Source organism: Ixodes scapularis, unplaced genomic scaffold (genome assembly GCF_016920785.2).
Source record: "Ixodes scapularis isolate PalLabHiFi unplaced genomic scaffold, ASM1692078v2 PGA_scaffold5__190_contigs__length_132052651, whole genome shotgun sequence".
NCBI classification, from domain to species: Eukaryota; Metazoa; Arthropoda; class Arachnida; order Ixodida; family Ixodidae; genus Ixodes; species Ixodes scapularis.
Window position 1 is genome coordinate 25066635 of NW_024609880.1, and position 16473 is coordinate 25083107.

Sequence of the window (16473 nt, forward strand, 5' to 3'; positions counted from 1 at the left end):
CCTATCATAGTAAAAGGGGTTCCGGTGTGAAAGTTGCACAAACTGTGAGAGCAGAAAATCTCTAATTGTCTTTCGATGAGCCACAGCTGGTAATAGTACGTCAGGGGGTCCCTGTTCCAGCATGAATAGGTCGCCTAGCGTGAAATCAGGCACGCTGCTTGTGGGGAAGGGCACTGTGCTGAAGCCGTCGGAGTTTCCAAGCATTCTCCCTGGTTTGTAAATGAGCTTAAACTTGTAACATCAAAGGGTCACGCCCACCTTGTAGCTAGGGGAGGCTCTTGACTAAGCACTCCTAGATCGAAGTTAAGCAGTCGGCGCAACGGCGTGTGGTCGGTCACTGCTGTGAATGGCCTCCCCCACAAGCACTGGTGAACCTTGCTTACACCAAAAATTAAAGCAAGTGCCTCGCTGTCAACTCTGCTGTATATTGTTCGGCCGTAATTAACCACCGTGATACGAATGCTACTGGTCGTTCCATTTCATCACTTCCGATGGGTGCTAGAAAAGTACCAACAACCTAAGGCGAAGCTTCGCATCTGAGTGGAAGTTCCTTCTTGAAGACTTAATGTGCCAGAACACGTGCATTTGCCAAGAGTTTCTTGCTTTCACAAAAAGTTTGATCTTGTTCCCCCGGTGACGTCCACCTCCTCCCCTCCGTCAGCAGCAGGTGCAAGGAACGATGTGTCGACAAAATGTCAAGTGGAAGCGTCTCTAGAAGTTGATTACGCCAATGCATCTGAAGCTCCCTCACGTTAGGCAAGCAGGGGCATTGACGATGGCATCTTAATGTGCAAAACGCTCGCATTTTTCGGGCTTCACCTTAAGGTAGGCATCTTGAAGTCACTAAAAAACGCTCTTGAGGGTCTTGGAGTATTTCTGGTCATTAACAGTTTTGACAACGATGCCATCAAAGTAAACGGCTATGCTTGGTAAGCCTAAAAAAAGATTAATTTCGCGCTGGAATATGGCTGCAGCAGAAGCTACCCGAACGGAAGTCTTGTGCTCTGAAAAAGATCAATACCGATGTTGATCATAACGAACTTGCGACACTCTTGATCCAAAGGATCTTGCTGTTATGCATCCCTCAAACCCAGCTCCTTGAACTTGGCTCCTACTTAGAGCGCAGCCCACAGTTCTTCAAACCGCGTAACTTAATAGGTTTCCAAACGCGACACGGGATTCACTCTCACTTTCAAGTCTCCACGCATACGCACATTACAATCCTTTTTATTGACAGGAACAATAAGGGCTTCACTTTCCGATGTCTTCACAGGAATGTCGTATCGGGGAGGGTTTGATCGCCCCTCCTGATGCGGCCTCTGTAGCTTCTTTGTGACTCCATCGTGCATTGCAAATGGAAGAGGACGGAGCTTGCAGATGTTCGGCGGACCACCAGCGGCCACAATAATTGTTGCTGAAATCTTCTTAAAAGTGCCTAATCCTTCTTCTAAGACTCCGCAAAAGTTACTTATTACAGCCCCAACATCTGTGAGCTTGTTCAAAATCTCGAGTTCCTCGAAGCTCATTCCCAAAGCGCGAAGCCAGTTCCGGCCAATTCACGTTGCTGACGATCCAGAGGTAATGCACAGGGAAGGAACTTCCTTATGAGCTTTCTAATAAACATAAACATTTGCTTTGCCTTGGACCTTGACCTGCTCAAGGCCTCCACAAAACCCTCGCAAAAGAAAGTTCGAAGGTTCGAAACCCATATTTGGGGAAGGCAGCTTTAAACATGTCTGCGGCATCCCCGAAAACGCTTGCTCAGGTGTCAAGCTTCATGGAAACTCGTTTGCCCAAGAATTTAACGGTGACCACAACAGGTGGTACCGTCGACGATCCACATACGTACCACATGGCGTCATGGCCTTTTGCGCGAACTGACGTTAGTTTTCCGAAATGTCAATGTTGCCTGGAACTGTGTCGATCAAAGTCGGCGGCGTTCACCTTTCGACTTCTTTTTCGCGCGAGAAACTTCGTTTACGATAAAGAATTCATGGAGTTGTTCCACGTAAGCAGGTCACCCTCGCCTCTCCCCTCGACAACTTCAATGCTGCCAAACTTCGGCATTCTATTTGTCTTCCTTGTCACCAATGGTTACGCTTATTTATTTCGCAAAATATTTGGCCTAAATATAGTTAGGTTATAATTATAGCTCTGATGAGTGATACGTTTAATAGGAATATGCTCAACTATATAAAATATCAGCTTGACGCTGGGCGTGAAGAAGCCTGAGCATTTTACAGTGACGTTTCTTCAATACGAACATCTCCGTTCTCCCAAAAATCGTACATAATGCGACTTGTTCAGAATAACGAGACAAAAAAAATGCAATTATAGAGGCAGTTTGTCCTTGAAAGTGACGTTCATATAGTGGTGTATTTACGTTAACTGGGTTTATTTTGAAGGGACATCCTCGATTACCCCATCGAAGGAGAAAAATGACCCATACGAGCCTTATCCCAGATTATCATAAGAAAGAACCATATATCATATAATATCCCACTTAAAGAAAAACACAAAAGCCAATTAATGTCCGGCTATGGTTGCCTAACATATTTTGCCTCTCAGAGGGCATATTAATTAAATTTGTTTATAAAGTTATCTTCAATACTTTTACGATTAGCGAACTTTCATTTTAATGGTTGTGGCGCACCAGAGCCGACTACATTACGCATTTTATACGTTTATCACGCGCAAAAAAGTATGGGAACATGTTTTCAGTCACTTAAACTTGTGTCGTCTACAATTAAAATAACTAGCTATTCTTTTTTATGCGCGTCTTTCATATGGTATTAGAGGAGATCGGTCGTAGGTATACATATGATTTTCCTCGATAAGGAACCGCACAACAGCCGGTGGAATTGCAGCAGTAACGATAGGAACGGCGAGGAACGAATCGCGAAAAGACAAGCGTGAACGCACTAAGCCAAGAAAACGTTCAGTTGGGCTAGTTGGTTCATGTCTGGATAGAAGCGACGAAGGACAGGGACGAAGTGAAGGAGGCAACACTCCATGTTGTCCTTACCTCCTTCACTTTGTCCCTGGCCTTCGCCGCTTCTGTCCAGTAACTAAGAAAGGCCCTCCTTTTTTCTTTTTTTCTTTTTCTAAGCCGTCAGTTACCACATCATTCTAGTCACTGCTAGGGTAAGGAACGCAGGGCGTAATCTTTAATTACATTTTTTTCGCTCTTTTACGATTCGTTCGTTTTTTGTATCGGTATGGTGCCCGGAGCGCCTCCGCAACTGGTGTTTTTAGCGTCCTAACCCACCAATACATCAGAAGTGGTCCCGAAGCGGCAACAAGTTACGTCATCAAAGCCGGAGTGTCACACTGTCGGATGTCGCAATCCTAGCGGTTGACCGTAGAAATGCTGGCGAAAATCACGATCGAACGCGAGTGTCGCTCTCGTCGCAGCGTCCCAACTTCTGGTTGCCGAAACTTCCGCGGGCTGCCACACTGGAGAGGGACATCCAGCAGAACAGTCGTCTGCCACATTCACCAACATTGTTGGGACGCCGCCAGGATTGGGACCGTCGACAGCGCGACACTTCTCTGACGTCATCAGTCGGAAATCGAGGACCCACTTTTTAGACGCGGTAAACGCACCAATCGGAGATGCGTTCCAGGCGCCATAGCATCAACTAATGTCGCAGTTTGATTGACTGCAGAGCGGTCATATGATGCCAAGAATGCAATGCGCACAGCGTTTCTTGTGTCTCGCGAAAACATTGTTGCCTCGAATAAGCCTGCATGCGTGCGTACGCAGGACTCCCGACATGTCCCGGCGTCTGGGACGGAATCCTATGCTGGCAACCAGCTCCTGCAGGGACCATGGCCCAGGTCAACTGCCCGCACTACGTCTACGGCTTCGACAAACGAGGTGCGTTTCGCCTACTTCGGACTACAGCTACCGGGTCCGTAAGAGAAAGTGAAAGCGTATTAATGTGGCCCTTATAAATAAAGCACGCGTTGTGGAACGAAGCTTAAACTCCGTCAAAATATAACCCTGGCGACGGTGATAAAATCCAACATTTCGGGAACATAACATGTCCTGGATCAAATTTAAGACAGAACAACAGAATGTCTCTACGAACTGATGTTCCCCAACTAAGGCTAAATTTTGTTAAACCTAGAAATTGCAATGTTGGCGCCCGTAGCATTTAATTTAGTGGAATAATGAACTTCTTAAAAAATACAAGATTAAATTACTTGTTTTGTGTGTTTTTTCGGAACGAAGAGTGCCGTAATTAACTCCTCTGGATAACGCAGTTCCCTTTAAATTATACGATTAGCCCTTAGCCTTATAAGAAATTAGCAGTCGCGTGTGAATCCACAATAGGAACATCGAAAGTTGTGACAATTTATCGCTTCCTAATGTGTATCTTTAACTTTTTCACTATATTTCACCTTACATGAAGGAACCATCGCCTATATCAGTTGGGAAAGTGACGCAGTCAAAAATAACAATTCAAAAAAGTATATACGATGTCACGTGATGTTGTCGCATGACAAAATGACGTCATATGACATCATGGCGTCATGTGATTTTCGTAATATTGTAACTTCTCGTGGCGATATCCATCACGGACTACCTATGTCATTTCAAGTGGAAGAAGAGCTGGTGACAGCTACGGCTGGAAAAATGACTCGTGCTTTTTTAGGGATATTAGTATATATCTGCCGTATCGCAGGCTACATTTAAGTATTACCTTCCTAGCTTACATCACGGGACCATACTCGTGTTTTGCTCAGATCTTCTTCTCTGCAGTAGGTTCAGTCGATTTACCGCACCACTTGCACCAGCTGCCCTCGGTTAACGTACGGCCATATTTGACTCATAAAAGCACCAAATATAAAAAAAAAAATGGAAGTACACGCTTTGCACTTTTCTGCACCGCGCTGCACCTTTCTGAATGGGTAAAGGCTAGCACAACTAAGTTAAATAAGCCCAGTAACTGACAGCGTGAGAAGCCGAGAGAGGAGCTTTGTTGTTCCGCCTGCAACGGGGGCTTTATATCTACGATTACGCTCCTGCTTCTCGTGGCCCTCGAGCGTGCGCGCGCACTCGAAGTACGGCGGAAGACAGAGGCTTCCGCCGTGCTGGAGGCCGGTCACTGCAGGAGCAAGACGCCCTGAATTTCTCATACTCTGAGCGACTATAGTGCTGCATTTAGATTAACTCGCAAGTTATGAATTGCTCTTCAGGCCTTTTCTTTAAATTTAGTTGCTTCGTCAAACATGGCGTCACGTGACTTGACGAACATGATATTTTCGGTAGATGCAGAGACATATATATATATAGTGCGATTAAACGGCACGAATGCTATGTCGAGATAAAAAAATCGTAAAATTTGGGTATCGGTGATGGTGGATGACGAGCGAAGCTGTTTAGCACATGACACAGACCCGCCCCGCAGAGCCGGCGGAAACTAGACACGCCCGATGGGACCCGGGAGAGCGGAAGGAAAGGAAACTAGGCACGCAAGCGGGGGCTTAGAACGACGACAAAGAGAGGGTGGTGCGAGCGTAGGTATGGCCGACGTGGGTCGCACAGGTGGAAATATCTGAGAAACCTAAATTATCTACCTGAGAGTCTACTCATCTTGAAAATGGTGGCTATTGATAAATCACCTACTGAAAATGCATATCCAAGTGATGAGACGTATAAGCTTTTGCATAGAGTGAAGAGATTTTGCATCAAATTCGGACCTGAGTTTTGTTGACGCACATGAAACATTCACGGAATCCTAGCCATAAACAGCTTCTCTGTAAAACAAAGTGCACGCAAGACAGGCACTTTAGGTTGTATCCTGTTAACCGAAGCTATGAATGTTTTTTTTTTTTTTTTTTTCTTTTTTAGGAACAGGATTTAGCAAGCAAAGTATGGAAACAAAAGAACACTATATCCCCAGTTCAACACTACACCGCAGGTTAAAGGAACAACGTAGCGCTGTTTTTCTTTTGCTAATTATTTTGTTCGGTTCTGCTGAATTATTTACATTTCCCTGGAGAACTATTACACTTCTTTGCAAGTAAGCTTTCCTTCTAAGCTCCCAGTTTTACGGATTGAACGTGCCTCGAATCTAAAGAGATGCGCTGAGATTCCAGGACGGAGAAAATCTTCGCCCTTGCCACGTTTTTTGCTTAGATGCTCGGAATATTTGGTGAAAAGGTGTTGAATCCTAACCGATGGCTGTCAGGTTCAATAGTACGATCCGAGTGCAGCTCGCACTGCTGTTGTCAAAAAGTGTCTCCGTCGTAAAAGGCATACGGAACAACCTACGCTTTGTTGAGGACAATAAAAACAACTTTATAAGAAACGCGTTGAAAACTAGACTCAAAAGACATAAAGAGGCACATTCTACACAATGTGCTTTGCTCGAATGACAACAAAAAGCCCTATGGGGCGTGATGCTATTCAGGGAAGTGCTCTCTTTGGGACAGCTCGAATGGAACGAAGGATAATTAAACTGGACTTTGTTTGGCACTTTAATCCCCTTGAAGCTCCACTTCGGCGATTCGGATAACGAAGAGGAACTGCTCCGGTACCCTCCTGACATCCGTCGGTCGAACTCTTAGATGCTCTTGGCAAGTGACGCGGTGCGCGAGTAATCCCGCTTCTGATTGCAATTCGCTAGACCAGGTTGGGGTAGGACGAAGAAACAACAAATTCTGCTCTTCGACAACACAAAATTAGCTGTGACCCAAAAAAGTCCTCTATAGCGTTTTCTTTTTTTTCTTCTCGACAACAATTGTTATGGGACAGGTTTCTCAGCGGTTTCGTGGAAGTGTTGCACGTGACGTCACAGTGTAAAGTGACATTACTGTATTACGGGCCGTGAAGTTACTTGATGTACTGGTGTCTCGTAAAATCACAATGTGACGTGACGGCCCAGTCTCCTGTGACGACTCGCGATTTAACTTGGCGAAACCTCAAATCACCATGTCACGTGGCATCACGGTGTCACATAGCGTGACATCAGTGTCAGGGGACTCCGCGTTGCGAAGTGGCAATTCAGTGTATCGCGCCATACCGTGACGTTTAGCGGTATACATTTTCCCCTGAATTTAGCTGAATAGTTTATCAGCTGTATTATTGCACTATATTGATCGGCATAATACCTGGATGAAGTGCGATTTGTGTTTAGTTCGTGTGCAGCACAGTGTGCCGTACCTCGGTTCTTGACACACTTAATGTGCATGACATGAAAAAAAAAAAGCTCTGTTGTTGCTGCTTTTTGCTTTTTTGTTTGCGTATGGGCTTTAGCGGTATCATAAAAAAAAAAAGAAAGCGGCGATTGAACGGCGCCGCTTTGCCACAGAGTAGGTGTGTGGAGGATTTCGCTCCCATTCCTGAAGAACACATGTGAGATGGCGCAGCATGACAAGAGCACGAGGAAACCTTTTTATTCGCGCACACGTTGTCAAGTCCGCGAATCGCGCAAACGCGCATGCGCGAAGGCCGCGTGGCGCGAGACTGCGCCTGCGCGGCGAGTCCCACCCCGACAGAAAAGGATGCGCGAAGCTCGAGTTAGAATTTCGACCTCTTTTCTAGCCTTGTTTTGACATTCTTATCTTCCACCGTGTTTAAATGTTTAAAAACACTCGGGCCTAAAAGAAAAAAAAATATTCGGCGGCTTTCTTTACTTTTAAATTTTTGTAATGCTCGAAATGCTGGGTTATCTGCTAGAAGGCATTGCTAAAAGTGAAAAGGGATGGTGAGAGAAAGGGACTGGAAGGGAGCAGAGGGATGAGGTGGGGGAATCTGTGTTTGGATGTGAACACGAGTACAGGCAGATGGCAAATAAATTCTGTTGTCGTGAAAAGGTGCAACTGAGTTCCGCTTTGTGTACGAGCATAATGTCCATGCACGAAGGTTGTCGATACTGCCGGAGTAATTTGTAATAGGCTGTCTGTCCCTGACTTAGTTGGTGTACCTACTTTGACTGTCCTCAAAAACAAGGTTGAATCACAGATGATGCCTGATGCTGGCTAGGGTTGCAGACTTTTTTCACTGTTTTTTTTTTTCTTTTCTTCTTTCCGACGAAGTAGAGATAATTGACTTGGAAGGTGTAGTTGTAATAGCTAACACAAACTAAAGGTTTAGCCCATCGCGAAACATGCACACATCAAATACAAATATAAAACACAGTGTGACTAACTTATGTTGATTAAACTAATTAATGTTGATTACTTTAATCAACACAGCTTATGTTGATTAAACTAATTGATGTGATATCCCAGCACCAAACGTCATATCGCGTTTGATACGGACAGCAGATACGGATTGTTATTAAACAAAACTCGCTGCCACGCACGGTAGTAGTTTTGACGCTCACGAGCGGATTTCAGAGTCACGATCAGTCAGTTTGGTCGGGAGTTAAGACAGTGCCTCCAAACCTCCCGTCCAACCAGGCTTCAGTTGGAATCCCATTCGGTACAGGCCACGCCAACTCACTCACTTTGAACCGGGGAAGTGACATTGCTGTTGTCGGAGGACTGTCAAGATCAGCTGGTGCGATTCAAAATTGGGTCACCACATGAGTGATCTTGATTTCTTTATGTAGAAAACAAATTGGGCCGAAATCATTGATGCCTCTACGCCGATTCCTAATTAAATGCGTGAGCATTTCGTGCAGTGGACATAAAAAAACAAATTTTAGTGAATGCAGCCTCTCAGCACTTTTCTGTGGGGTGAACATCCCCGAAACTCCTCTTCTCCCTGGTGGACTCAGATCAGGACCCTTACGTCATATTCGCATTAGCGGCTGAACCATGTTTGCAAAGCGGTTGCGAACGCGATTGCTTAAGCATGCCATACAATTTCGCCCGTGTTTGATATTGAAAACCAGCGGATTCGCTTGACGGTTGCGAATCGAACGCCAGTGTCAATGCACCTTAAACGTGTGCATGAAGGACGGCGGCCGCACAGATTTGGGTAGTCATAGAGAGCGACGGCGCGAAAAAACACCTCGCAAACGAGGTGCAGTGCATGGGTGACAGCGGAGCTACGGCATACATGGGCCACCGGCGGTGCGCCGCGGAGCGGCGTGTGCGGATAGACCAAGCTAGGGTAATATTTGGTGATAAGCGAAAGAGGGAATGTCGCCGCGAAGCGCAGGGAACGGGAGAGGGGGGGGGGGGGGGTGGAGGGGGGGGGGGGAGGGGGGGGGGGGCAGGAGGGAGCAGATGATTTAACGCGTGTCCCAGCGATACACACGCCGGACCCCACTGCGTGACGGCAAACTTAGGGGCGGGGGAGGTCGCCGGCGATCTTCGGTTGCTGGGTGTAATGTCACGGCGTCGCTCCCGATAACCCCCCAATCCGGTGCGGTTTCCATTGCTACGAGTAAAATCGCCGAACTTTTAGTAATATACACTCCGCCGCCATCTGTCAACGCTTGCAGGCGTTTCCTGGCCAAACGGGCTGTGGCGCCATCCCGTCGCGATGTTGCGAAACTTATACGCGTGTGCTCCAAACTAGAGCACTATATATCTCCTTCTGAGCGGAGCAGCGCAATCTAGAACGCCATCTCTCTGCGACTAGCGGCGAACGCTGGGAGGTTACAACTCCGGTCACGAATGCATGAGGAGCGTGAGAAAGTCGTTTTTCCTTCAATATTCTGGGGATGTACGGAACGACAATAGTTTTTGACTTATTCAATGAACATGTCACAATAACTCGCGAGGTAGTTCTCGAGGTCGTCCTAGAAGTTGTCCTTGATGTCATCAGAAACGTCGTCCTTCAGGTCGTCCTAGACGACGTCCTAGACGTCGTCCTCTAGGCGTCGTCTTCTAAGCGTCGTCCTTGAGGTTGTCCAAGAAGTCGTTCTTGAGGTCGTCCCACCATAGTACAGCTTCGCGCATCTTCCTTCTTCACCAAAGTGTGAAGGATGAAATACTTTTGTTTTATTGGCGCATGATTGGTTTGCCGGTGGTAGCTAACCCATGAAGACGAGCGTCGTGAGATGCGCTTCTCTCGCTCCTTGACCGGTTCCACGAGACTGTAGCGTAGACTAAGGTCATACTTAAATTGAAACTAAGTTTTGAGAGGCGGCCTTAGCACTTAGTCACTTAGCTTATGGAAGCATCTGACTGGTGATGACGGCTCTACCGCCACTGGGCAGTAGACGATATCTCCGTTTCGAGCCTGGTACTCGGGTCAAGGGCCTGATGCGCGAAACTTTCGTGGGAAATGAATGTTTTCTCCGTGCATGGTGAAAAACAAGGCTCGACTCGCAAATTGACATGTAAGTAATCTCGTCGAACAAAACCACTGTCCTTAACGCGAGCGAAAATCATTACTACCTCCTCAGAAAGCAGGTGACCTTCTAACGAAGAATAAAGGCGGTCATATTTTTGTTTAACGGAAGAAAAAAAAAGGTGATATTATCACTCGTTTCACGTAGCCAGCCTATTACGCCGGTGCCTATCAAAACGCTGGAGATCAAGACGCCGGATTATGAAGACGCCGAAAGTCACTACGGTGAAAAATTGAAACGCCGAAAAAACAAAATGCCGCAAAAACAAAATGCCGAATAAGCAAAGCGCCGAAAAGGCATAACGCCAAAAACCACATGAGAAAGAATTTACGCGCTTTGTGACTACCATTTGTTCTTTTTCCAATGGATCACTTTCTACCGACACGAGCCTTTTTAAATCGTTCTGCGAGGGCAGTATCAGTATATTACACCAATGTAAAGTTTCGTATTTTTCTACCAGTCGTAAATCTAGACATATCAGTCAGACAGGAGAGCTTTTATTAACCCCGAAAAAAACCACAAAAAACATCGGGGCCTTCTGTTCAGAGTAAAATAGCAGCAGCAATGTGCAGCAATTATCATTTCATTGATTCGGGGGGAAATGGACGAAGACAGGTCGTGGTATGCTCCCAGAATGGAAAAACAAAACTTAGCTGCAAAGACGGTTATGTTTACGTGCTTGACAAGAAAGTAGGTTCCAGACACTATTTGAGGTGCAAGAAGCGAAACGAATGCAACGCTAGAGTGACTACCGACCTTGTGGGAACCACGAGTTTCCCGTCTCCCTATCTAGGCCTAGCACAAGCAGGCCGTGGGAGCGTTATGGCGACGTCATCCCGGATACGGGGGTAAGGCCGCATTCCTCGAAGAGGGCGTGTCTTCCCTCGCCCTTTTGGGTGAAAGTGCCTCCGGCGCACCCTTCGGAAATGATTGTGGACGTGGCCCATCTGCGGGATAAGCCACACTACCTACCCCGGGCGCGTCCACTTTCCGCTGGCTAGATAAGCGGCCGCGAACGGCGGCCCGGGCTCTGGGCCACGGAGCCTCGTTCTTTTTGGAGCTTTCCCCATTCCACGAATCTGCCTAATGCGGCAGCGTGGGCCCCCTCCAGGTGAATCTGTGTAATGCGACAGCGCCGACCCTTTTCCGTTCTTTTCTTTTATTAGTTAGGCCGACGGGCACAGCGTGGTGGCACAGGAGCCAAATAAACCCGCTTCTTCAGTATCTTTGTGTTTTGGAGTGAATCCTCTCCTCGGAGTCCACGGCAGCCTCCGGACGGACCCGGCCGTAGCAGTCCTCAACATCGAGCTACGGAGTGGGATCGACCTCGTGGTGCAGGAAGGCAAGTCGAATCCCACAACCTTCCTGTACAAAGTACTCACGAGGTCATCTTGGAGACAGTGGCCCACGCAAGCTATGCTCCGGATATCCTCAGAGTTATCGTTTTTCGCACTCAAGAACGAATCAAAGCTCTAGCGGCGACCTCCTGTGACGCACCTGTGATGATTGTATAGAAGGTCACGGTAGATGTAGCAGCGTCTTCAAGGCAGCACTTTTGAAGCAATGAAGCTTTGCGCCAAACTGTGAGAAGGAAGAGGAAAGCGAACTGCCCACACAAGCCGTGTGCCGTGCAGAAGCTCATCATCGAGGACAAGTTCAGAAAAACTTTAGATGGCCAGTAGTTTCTGCGGTCCGACTGCACAAGCGCAGATGGAGCTCAACTACTAATTTTGTTTCACGGACGAAAGATTGAGGAAATTGAACGACGCTCCGATGTGGCTCATGGACGGAACATTTAAGACTCTGTCGCCGCTTTTCGAACAGTTATACACAATTCACTGCTATTTTGATGGCCATGTGTTGTCTTTTGTTTACTTGACGAACCCAGATGGTGTATGAGGCGCTCTTCGAAGAAGTGCTGAACTTCGCCGCAGATACGGGACTTGCACTAAATCCAAAAACTGTGAGTACAGACTTCAAAGTGGCAGCAATCAACGCAATTCGGTCGTTGCTCCCGTCATCGGACGGGCATGGTTGTCTGTTCCACTTTTGGCAACCAGACTAGAGGAGAGTGCAGCACCTAGGACTGGCAGTGCTCTACAAAAATGATTTAGGTGGTTTCGCCATCAAGGTGAGGCACCTTGCACCCCTTTCGTTCTTGCCCACCAAAAAAGTACGAGATGCCTACGCGTCATTGAAACCACTCTTTCCGCAAGAAGCCTCTGACCTGCTGCGATGGTGGAAGGAGAGCTATCTGTTTGGGGAATCATGCCGCCGTGTTAACGAAGGTAACACCGCCGCGATCATACGAAGTCGACCGGTATTCCCGCCATCCCTCTTGAATGTGCTAGCCCACGCTGAGAACGGATTTCCAAGCGTCAATAACGCCATTGAGGCATGGCACCGACGATGGTCGGCGCCATGCCTCAACCGCCGACCTATTGGTCGGCGGACACAACGCCAGCGTCTTCCGGCTCAACCCTACCGTGATAAATGAGCAAGCTAGAGTCGAAGACGACTTCGAGGGAGCGATCAGCGGCCAACCCCGCCGCTCACAAAGCAAGAAGCAAAAGTTGTGCAAGAACCGTTTGGCAGCTGCTCTGGGCAACCGGGGCAATATCGACGTTCTAAGCTTTTTTCGAGGAATTGCACACAACTTATCTGTCTCAAAATGCAAGAAACAAGGAATCGTTGTTATGCGACGAGATGTGCAGAAATATATATATATTTTTTCTTAAGGTTTGAACCACGCGAAGGGTATCCAAACTCGGGGACAACCTTCCATGGCTATTAGAAAAGAGGGCGAAAGCGCGTGCACATCGGCCGGCGGAACCTCTCGCCTAACTTTGATCACATTGCTAAGAAAATTTAACTTAACAAGAAACTTTATCTTCTGCTATAATTAGGAGATGCCAGCATTTTGATGTTTCGACGTTTTGAGCTTTCGGCTTTTTGAATTTTTGGCTTTTGGTATGTTCGCCTTATTGAATTTTTGGTGTTTAAAATTTCGGCGTTCCGATAATTCGGCATTTCGATTTTCGGCGTCTTAAATGCCATCCCTATTACACAGTTACCTAATACTTCCGATCAATAAAAAATTTTCCGTCAAATCGATCCAAGCTGCCCGTTCGACGGGCAGCCTTTAAAGTAAGCCCATTAATTTATGCATACGCGCACAAGGGACCTTATAGGGTTTTACCGAAACAAGCATTGAAATCCCGATTGGTCGCAGCAAAGGATGCTGCGCCCGTAAAGGGATGGTCTGATTGCTTCCGCACTTGTACATCCCGGAGTTCCTGGCTTGCCGACCCGCCCAGGAGGGCAAAGTGTTCAGCGGCAGTGTGGTCACTCAAAAACAGCGAGGAGCTCTGTTTGCATTGCAGGGAGTAACGTGACAAACTGAATCACCATCACTTATGTAACCGCTATATTTATTGCAGCGATGCCGAGATAGTTTCCAATGGTGCGTTCATATGCTTGCATCGACTGCGTTGCGCTACGCTGCTTCGTGCAGGTCACGTGACCACCCTCCCTAAGGTCGCCCCCGAAGTCACCTAACCACCCCCCCCCCCCCCTCAGTACCCTTCCCTACTCCTCCTCAAGAGCTGCGCTCTAATTCGGCGTTACATTGAGTTGTAAACGGCTTTCACTTTTTTTGTTTTCATTTGTAATCATCTGGTATTTAAACCAGTTTCGTGCGGAGGAAGGTGAAGAAGAATGCAAAGGAGTTGTAAGTCAGCGCTTGTGTTTGTCTCGTCGTGCGTCTCTCGTTTTGTCCTTGTCTTGTGCGCTGTTAACTCAAGACATACTTCGGTCCGATCATTAAATAGTTCCGCGAAAGAGAAAGGACAAGGGAGGACAATACAGGACAAGTAATACTTTCAATTGCCGTTTTAATTTCATTTCATTTATTATGCTCTCAGGGCCCGAAGGCATTACAGAGGAGTGGAATTATACATAAATATAAATTGAACATTTAAAATAAAAAAAAACACAAAATATACAATCGCTATAGAACATTCTTTAAAACATCAGTTATGGCGGTTTTAAAATCAGCGGCGTCAGTAAGCGAGACAACGGATGCGGAAACGCGATTCCAGTCGACGGAGGTCAGGGGTAGGAAGGAAGGATAAAAGGTGGAGGTGATGCAGTAGGGCATTCCGACTTTTAGTGGATGATCGATGCGCGGCGATATGTATGATGGTTCTGAAAATAATGAGGTTAGAAGTGCTGGGTTAGGCCCCATTCACACAACCGGCGCCTCTCCCATCCGGGCACCGTCACGGGAGCACGCCGGGGCGGGGACGCGACGGCAGGGTGTCCGAACAGGCCGTGCAAGCAAAGCGACGAAGGCCGCGACGGCAGGATGGGATCGGATCGGATTGCTTATTTATTCAACTTAAATTACAAAATAAAGAGATAATTGTGCTTGAACATTAGTGCGCACGTTTCTTTTTTTTTTTTGTAAATTAAGGATTTGCGTTTGCTATAAGCAATTCCCGGTCAAAAGTAGGGATGCCGCGAATCACCCTAGGTTCGAATTCTAAAGGTTTCGATATTTTCGAACCGAACTGATGTTCGATTTCGAAAAGTTTCGATACTTTCGACCGTAGGGTGGTTCGAATTTGAAAAATTCGCAACTTTTCAAAATCGTGGGGTTTTGAATTCTAAAAGTTCGAAGCTTTCACGGTTTTTAAAAGTTCGGGTTCGATTATTTCGAATATTTGTTTATTAAGGTTCGATAAATTCGAAGATTTCGAACTTCCCTAGTTTGAAATTCGAGAGATTTGAATGTTTCGAATTTCTTTTTTGATCTAAAATTCGAAAAATCGAACGTTTCGAATTTTCAAAGACATACAATTCGCTAAATTCGAATATTTCAAATCTCTTTCTACATAAAGTTCGAAAAGTTCGAAGATTCGATTCTCTTTTAATGCTAAATTCGAAAAAAAAAAAAAGAAACTTCGAAGGTTTCCGATTTCTTTGAAGTCCAAGCGCGCAAAGTTCGAAGTCCGGTTTTCATGTTCCGCCACAGTTTCAGTTTCAAATAACGTTTTCACGCCTCACTGGTATTCACGAAATCAGGTTTAGAAGAGTTTGGGTGTGATATTTAGACTGCGCGAAGTTGGTCAGGCAATTAAATGAGACGACGAGTGCCCCAGATGTGCTGGAATATTTGCCAGTGCAGTGACGTGTAACAATAGACCAGTAATTGTGACCGCCAGCCCGGGGTGGTCATTAACGTGCATTACGAAGTAGTGATCCTACGAACGCACTTTTAACGATACTCATCCAGTTCGAAACGACCAGGGGCAGGCAGGTGGTTGAAGTTCAGAAAAACCTTGAAGTGATCTGGCAAACTACTCCCCTACCACCTTGCACTCTGGTAGTAATCCGACCGAACGCCGCCCGAGTGACGCTGGCATATAGTAAGATTAGTTTGTACATGATGCAAAATCCTGAGACTGGGAATGAAATTTAAAGAAAAAGTGTAAGAAGACGGAAAAAAGGGGACAGGACAACGTCTCAAACTCAACTCAGCTGTGGTTGAGACGTTGTCCTGTGCCCTTTTTTTCTTTCTTCTTACACTATTTCTTTCGAATTTCAGTCCCAGTCTCGGGATTTTGCATCATGATCAACATACACCAGCTCACTTGCACCTTGACAATTTTTTTGTTTGTAAATGCTTTGGACATTTATTTTCTAGGGCAAAAGAAACGCTGAGCAAAAAGCACAGAAGCTGACGCAACGTGAGGTCGAGGAGCGTTTTACCATACCAGTGGCGTCGGAAGAGGAAAAACGGGGGGGAGGGGGGGGGGGGCTCCAGTCTCTCCCCCCCCCCCCCCCCCCCCCGCTCCCACATATTTCGGACTGTTAAAGAAAACAATACGGGGAAAGAGGGCATGGTCGTGCTTATTTTAATCTGAAATTATTTATGCATATGTATAGCTACTGTCGCTCTTCACTGCATGAAAGATCGCGTAGCTGGTCATTGTTAAGGCCGGTTCTCACATGCAGCGAAGCGCTGATGTAACGCTGCTCACGTGCCGTCAGGTACTTATCGAATGCCATGAGGAACAGTTTTGACGGTGCGATACAAAGCTGCCGAACGCTCCCGTCGGCACGTGCTTAGCAGGAGGTCAGTGCTATGCTTATTGCGCTCCGCTGCATGTGTGAACAGGCTTTTAGAAACTCGTTGTCAGGAGGCACT

At 46.7% G+C, this 16473-nt stretch overlaps 1 protein-coding gene across 1 annotated transcript in view; it reads left to right on the top strand.

The window, feature by feature from the left end:
* Nucleotides 1–16473, top strand: part of LOC120841730 (parathyroid hormone/parathyroid hormone-related peptide receptor-like) — a 327477-nt gene that overhangs the window by 47960 nt on the left and 263044 nt on the right. The window contains exon 2 of the mRNA XM_042293968.1: nt 3767–3880. Within this exon, the coding sequence (XP_042149902.1) occupies nt 3832–3880 (49 nt within the window). The 5' untranslated portion in view covers nt 3767–3831. The remainder of the gene's footprint in view (nt 1–3766; nt 3881–16473) is intronic.